The sequence below is a fragment of the Nematolebias whitei genome, chromosome 14 (assembly GCF_014905685.2).
Source record: "Nematolebias whitei isolate Nwh7 chromosome 14, NemWhi1, whole genome shotgun sequence".
Classification (NCBI taxonomy): Eukaryota; Metazoa; Chordata; class Actinopteri; order Cyprinodontiformes; family Rivulidae; genus Nematolebias; species Nematolebias whitei.
In genome coordinates, this window is record NC_056511.1 from 1838872 (window position 1) to 1846362 (window position 7491).

General features: G+C 34.1%; 1 protein-coding gene across 2 annotated transcripts in view; it reads left to right on the top strand.

Moving 5' to 3' along the window:
- The first annotated feature begins 5367 nt into the window (after positions 1-5367).
- The window catches only part of c14h17orf49 (chromosome 14 C17orf49 homolog), a 4891-nt gene continuing 2767 nt past the window's right edge, over positions 5368-7491 (top strand). For both annotated transcript variants that reach the window (XM_037687752.1, XM_037687753.1), the window contains exons 1-2: positions 5368-5653; positions 6824-6918. In XM_037687752.1, the coding sequence (XP_037543680.1) occupies positions 5633-5653; positions 6824-6918 (116 nt within the window). In that variant the 5' untranslated portion in view covers positions 5368-5632. The remainder of the gene's footprint in view (positions 5654-6823; positions 6919-7491) is intronic.

The window sequence follows — 7491 nt, forward strand, 5'->3', positions numbered from 1 at the left end:
AAAAAAAAAAAAAAAAAAAAAAAAAAAAAAAAAAAAAAAAAAAAAAACCAATAATAATAATAATAGTAATATTAAATAAAATAAAATAAAAATAGATAGATAAATAAATAAACAAAATAAATTAATAATAATATGTAAAATATATAAATAAATAATATTAATAATAATAATAATTCTGTGAAATAACTTCACATCTATATTTCATCTAAATTCTCTCCATTAAATTTGTTTTTTTCAAGAAAATAATAATTTGATCTTTGACTTTACCAGCATCACTACTAAAGATATCATTAATTGTAAATTTTATATTCATTTTAGTTATTTCTTTTTGGAAATGTCTTCTTTCTAATTCATATCCACAACATTCCATAAAAACATGTTTTACTGTTTCAGGGAGATTACAGTTATCACATAACCCCGTGGCATGTTTTCCTATTACTTTAAGAGAGCTATTGAGACCCGTATGTCCTATTCTGATTCGGGTCATTATTGTTTCTACTTTTCTGTTTCTTCCCGTTTTCTTTGTGCCTCCTACCTTTTTCTGAATGTTATACAAATGTCGTCCTGTATCAATTATGTCCCAATTATCCTGCCATATATTCGTAACATATCTATTTATTATCATTTTACACTCAGATTTACTTAATGGAATTTCATAGTTTACATTTTTAGATTTTACTGCCTGTTTAGCAAGAATGTCTGCACCTTCATTGCCTTCCACTCCCACATGTGCTGGAACCCAAACAAAATCTACAGATATTTCCCTCAAGTGAAGTTTATATAGAATGTGGTAAACCCTGTCAATTAGGTCTTGTCTTTCTGATTTACTTGATTTGATGCTTAATAAGACTGCCATATTATCCGATGCAATGACATATTTTTGACCATTATATTTTTCAATCCATTCTAAACCCATGATTATAGCTAATAATTCTACTGTGTATACTGTCAAGTTGTTTGTTGTTCTTTTCTTCATCTCTATATTTAGATTTGGGATGTACACTGCTGCTCCTGTTTGTCCTGATTCTGGATCTTTTGATCCATCTGTAAATACTATAATTTTATCCATATGTTGTTTATGAAAGAATTGTTGCACTAAGAAGTTTTCTGAAATATTTTTCCCTTTATTTTTGATTAATTTATGTAATGATAAATCGACAGAAGGATAAATATATAACCAATGATGGATACACGATTGATTAACTGTTGGACTTAATTCTATTTCATGCAACCCTGCATAGTGAGCTTTGATATTACCTATCCAGCCAAAACTATAAATATTTGTTTTTTGATGTTCCCAACATTCCTGTAATATATTATGAACTGGGTGTGTTTGGTCATGTCCTTTAATATTAATCCAGTATAGTAACATTTGTTTCAATCTTCTTATTCGTAAAGGCATTTCCCCCATTTCAACTTGTAGAGCTGAAACTGGTGATGTTCTAAATGCTCCACTGCATATTCTGAGTACTTTTGATTGTTCTATATCCAGAAGTTTTAAATGAGTTTCTGCTGCTGCCATATAGCTAATGCTGCCATAGTCCATTGTTGATCTCATAAGTGATTGATATATATTTACTAATGCTTCCCTACTTGCTCCCCATTCCCTTCCTGTTAAACAACGCAATAAATTATTAACATTTTTACATTTTATTTTTATTTTTTCTATATGTTGCTTCCATGTAAGTTTTTCATCAAAAATCATGCCTAAAAATCTTATATCCTTAACCTGTTCAAGGTTTTGTCCATATAACTTTAAGGAGATAGACTTATGTTTTCTAGAGAAGCAGATAACTTGAGATTTTGTTGTTGAAAGTTTAAAACCCCAGTTATTGGACCATATTTCAACTTCATTGATTGCCTTTTGCATTTTATTTCTGAGATATTCTACATTACGACCACGAATCCATAAAGCTCCATCGTCCGCATATAAAGATTTACTGATTCCATGATCTATTTTATCAAATATGTCATTGATCATTATCAAGAATAATACTGGGCTACAAACACTACCTTGAGGAGTACCATTCTCCACAATATATTTACTTGAAAATTCCTTTCCCACTCGCACTTCTATTGTTCTTTCAAACAAAAAATTACTTATCCAATTAAATAGTTTTCCTTTTACCCCAAGTTTTTCCAGTTTTACTAATAAACCTTCTTTCCAAAGTGTATCATAAGCTTTTTCTATATCGAAAAAGACTGCAATAACTGATTCTTTGTTAGCTTGTGCTTTCCTTATCTCTGACTCGAGGCATAAAATAGAGTCCATTGTGTTTCTCCCTTTCCTGAATCCACTTTGATTTGGTGATAACAGATTATTAAATTCTAAATAACTATATAGCCTTTTAGTTATTATTTTTTCCATTGTTTTCCCCAATTGTGAATTCAAAGCAATGGGTCTATAGTTGGAAGGATTTGAAGGATCTTTACCTGGTTTTAATATTGGTATTATTATTGAATTTTTCCATGAAGTTGGTATTTTACCACTATCCCAAATTAAATTAAACAAAATTAATATTGCTTTAATAGAATTTTCACCCATATGTTTTAACATATCGTAACAAATATTGTCTTTTCCAGGAGATGATTGATTAGTATTACTAAGCGCTCTTTTAAATTCAAATAAAGTAATAGGTAGATCCATCGTCCCTCCATTGACAGTTTTTTTGTTATCTATATTTGGATGGTTTTTTAATATATTGCTCCTCAACTCCCTAACATTTGCTGAAATATTGTCAGAACTATGTATTTTAACCAGAGTTTTAACTAATAATTCTGCTTTATCTAGATCAGTTATTGCAACAGTGTTTTCATTTTTAATTATTGGGATTTCATATTTCCTAGTTATTCCATTCATCTTCTTTATCATCCCCCACACATCTGATAATTTAGTTTCTCTCCCTATGGTAGAGCAATATTTTTGCCAGTATTCTCTTTTTGCTTTTCTTATTGTTCTCCTAACAATTGCTTGTTTCCTTTTATAAAATATTAACTTTTCAATTGTATGCTGAACTTTTAGTTGTTTAAATGCTTTATTCCTTTCTTTAATAGCTTTTTTACAGTCCTCATCCCACCATGGAACATTCTTTTTAATTCTACTTCCTGTACTTTTAGGTATTGCTTTATTTGCATTCTGTATAAGTATTGTTGTTAATTTTTCATTAAATTCTTCAATATCTTTAATATCTTCTCTAATAATTTCTCCACATTTAATTTCAGTCAGATTTTGAAACTTGATCCAGTTTGCTTTATTAAATTGCCACCTAGGTACTCTAAATGTTTTTCCTTTAAGAACATCCAGTCCTATTTTAATGGTTATTGGATAATGATCACTACCAAGTGATGTTTTATTTATTACTTCCCACTGCGTAATTCCTGCAATGTTATTTGAGGTGACTGTTAAATCTATTGCTGTTTCTGTGTTCTTTGTAATATTATATCTGGTCCCTGTTCCATTATTTATGCACACCAGTCTGTTATCATCAATGAATTCCTCTACGTTTCTGCCATTTATGTCTGTGTGATCACTTCCCCAAAGATTATTGTGAGCATTAAAATCTCCACACCAAACAATTTTCCCCTGTTCCTGTCCTCTAACTATATTCAGTGTTTCAATAGTTAATTCTTTACATGGATTATAATAATTAATAATGATCATTTCATCCCTACCTGTCCATATTTTAATAGTAATGTATTCATGCTCTTTTCCTATATGGATTATACTGTAACCTATATTATTTTGTACAAGGATCATTATTCCTCCACCCCTTCCATTACCTCTATCTCTTCTAATGGCAGTGTACCCATGTAAAACAAAATCTAATTCTGGTTTTAACCAGGTTTCCTGAATACAGATGATATGTGGTTTTTCTTGTAGTTGTGATATGTAATGTTTAAAATCTTGACCATTTGAGATGAGACTTCTAGCGTTCCATTGAAATATGTTTATGACCATGTGGAAGTAGCACCTTCTGACTGAGTTGGTGTTACTCCTTTACCTATCATATTTTCTACAGCTTCCCAACCAAGGTCTTTAACATCTAGATATTTTTCTGCAGCCCTCACTATGATTTTAATCTTTTCAGTTTTCTTTACTGTCTGAGCTGAACAATTAATCACTTCCACCATAAACAGCACAAAATCCTTTTTGTTCACTATCATTGAATCATTAGGTATTTTAGAGCATCCATCACAAGTTTTTGGTTTTATATTTGGTGTCACTGTTGGTTTTGGCTTCTCTGGTTGATTTGGGATTCTTTTCACAGCTTCAGCATAAGTTATCCCTTGAGCGAGTTTCACTTTTTGGATTTCCTCTGCTCTTTTACTGTATTGACATCCACGGTAAGCAGAAGTGTGTTCTTCTCCACAGTTACAACATTTAATTTTTGCCTCTTTTTCACATTTCCCATATTCATGTTCACCTGCACATCTTCCACATCGTTGTTTTCCTTTACAGATTGCTGCTACATGTCCAAATTTCTGGCATTTAAAACACCTTAACGGAGGAGGAATGTATTGTTTCACATCATAGCTCATATAGCCTATGTAGACTTTACTTGGTAAACATTCACCTTCAAATTTAATCAAGACTGACAAGCTGTTACATCGTTCTCCATTTCTTGTTGTTTGCAGACGTTTAATTTCTTTCACTTTTGCTCCACGTATGTTTGCTTGAATTTCTTCATTTGAGATTTTTAAAGGGACTCCACTAATGACTCCTCTACCCATTTTTTTGTTTTCAACCAGACTGCTCTGAACTTTCTTTCCTTCCATTTTGTGAATCTTAATTGCCTTTCCTTGTTGAATGCTGTCTCTGCAATGAACAAAAAGTGCTCCGCTTCGTAAAACCTTAGCGCTAAGGACTTCACCTATTAGTTTATTTATTGTTTTGGTTAATTGTATTGGGTTCCATTCACCAAAAGATTCTCCCTCTTGATTTAATTTAATAATAACTTTATACTCATCTTTTGGTTTCTTAGTTACTAGTTCATTTTCCTCATCAATTTCTGGGTTAGAAATATCTTCAGCTGATGTCTGCTTTTTACGCTTTTTTCTGCTTTTTGAAGCAGCTAACTTACTCCAATCTTCTTCATTTCCGCCACTATTTTCTTCCATTTCATCAAACTCACTTCCTGATCCAGAACTTCCCTCTGCAACCTCCTGCCCATTCACAGCCCAGCCGCTGCCAACCGCCTTACCAAATTGCTGACTCATCTTTTCTCTCTCCGTCATCCATCCGCTCGAAAGCATCCGCCGTCTCAAGATCGGCCGCTCGGCTTTACTCGGAAACGTTCGGTAAGTTCCGCTAAACGAATCAACAGGCCCCGCCTTTTCCTCTGAAACTAACCAATAGCGTTCAAGTTCTGAAGCAGCGCAACATTCGGCTTCCTGTCTGCCCACCTTTGTTTTACGATATTTATAATTTACTTCCAAAGATGTCATTTTTAAAAATAATTCCGTGAAAATTCACAGTTGTTATCGGCTCCGTTTCTTTATATATTTGAGCTGTTTTGTAGAAAGCGCGCCGAGGGCTTGATGGAAGCGCGCTAACGGCAGCGGGCTTGCTAACTGTGGCTAGCAGCTAGCTTTGTGTTGTTTTGTGATTCAACGGAAAAGAAGCTTCACAGAAATGACGTCAGCCTCTGCCAAGGTAACCCTCACCTGCTGGAACAGTTTCATGCGCTCCAGTCCGGACTGAGCGTCCGCTTTGAGCTTAGTGCGCAGCCGCAGAACTCCATTCAGAAAACTTTCATTTTAATTTGTCTCGTCCTGTAGTTTAAAGAAAATCTACAAACAAAACTTTGTGTTTTACTTCTAAATCAGGACAGTCTGGAGATTAATTCTGATTATTTGTGTTTTACATCTCTCCTTTTGATTGTTCGTTTTTTTGTTCATAGCTCAAAATATTTAACTGCTACCAGCTGTTCAAGTGTTTTTATTTTATTTATTTCTTCTTTCGGCTGCTCCTTCTTCAGGGCCACAGCGAAGACTTGTCATTATTTTTACTCCAGATGTTCTTCCTGACTCAACCACAGACACCGAGCTACCACCAGATGTTTTAAGTTATTTTATGACCGAAGCTTGACTTCAAGTTTTAAAGCTTCCCTTGTTACCATGGTAACAGGAGGACAGTGAGAGTCTCCCAGTCTCAGGTGATTCAGTTCTGTTGGACTCTGAAACAGCGTAACAGAAACAAACTCTGAACTCTGATCTTTTTAAATAAAACTTACGAACACATCTGGTTACATTCTTTTTTTAAATATGCAACATCCTCTTGTTCTGGACTCGGGTCTCGGGGGCAGCATCTTGAGCAGGGACGTCCAGACATCTCTTTCCTCTTCCAGTTCTTCTGGGAGGACTCCAAGGAGTTCCCAGGACACACTGGAGAGACATCGTCTCTCCAGTGTGTCCTGGGTCTCGTCCATCACAGGGACACATGAGACAAACAACCATTCACTCTCTCTCTCTCACTTGGGGGCAATTTAGAGTTACCAGTCGGTCTAACATGCATGTTACTGGTCTGTGGGAGGAAACCCACGCAGCACGAGAGAACATGCAAACTGCACCCAGAAAAGCCCCGGTCGGGATTTGAACCAGGGTAACCTGCTCGCTGCGAGGCAGAAGCTCTACTGCTGCACCACCGTGCTGCGGAGTTGCAACATTCAAAACTAAAAATATTTCCAGACATTTCAGTCTGACGGGTCATCGTGGGACAGACCAACCAGCTGCTTCTTGTTCCGTGTAGACAGTCCGTCCAGAGCACGGTGCGGGCCAGCAGCCGGGTCAGAACCTGCTCTGACTCTGAACCTCTTCTCTGCAGGTGGGGGAGATCTTCTCTGCAGCTGGAGCTGCTTTCACCAAGCTGGGGGAGCTGACCATGCAGCTGCACCCGGTGTCCGACTCCAGCCCCGCAGGGTAAGACGCACAAACAAACACGCTCTGACCAGAACCACACCTCCGGGTCAGAACACGACGGGCTGAACCTTCAGAGAGGACTCGCAGGGTCCAGCCAGGCCGTCGTTCAACACAAACACTTCAGAAGGGATTGATTTCAACAGATTTTACTACTACTATTATTATTATTATTATTATTATTATTATTACTATTATTACTATTATTATTATTATTATTATTATTATTATTATTACTATTATTATTGTTATTACTATTATTATTACTATTATTATTATTATTACTATTATTATTACTATTATTATTATTATTATTATTACTATTATTATTGTTATTATTATTATTATTATTATTACTATTATTATTGTTATTATTATTACTATTATTATTATTATTACTATTATTATTGTTATTACTATTATTATTATTATTACTATTATTATTATTACTATTATTATTATTATTACTATTATTATTGTTATTACTATTATTATTATTATTACTATTATTATTATTATTACTATTATTATTATTGTTGTTATTATTATTACTATTATTATTATTGTTATTATTAC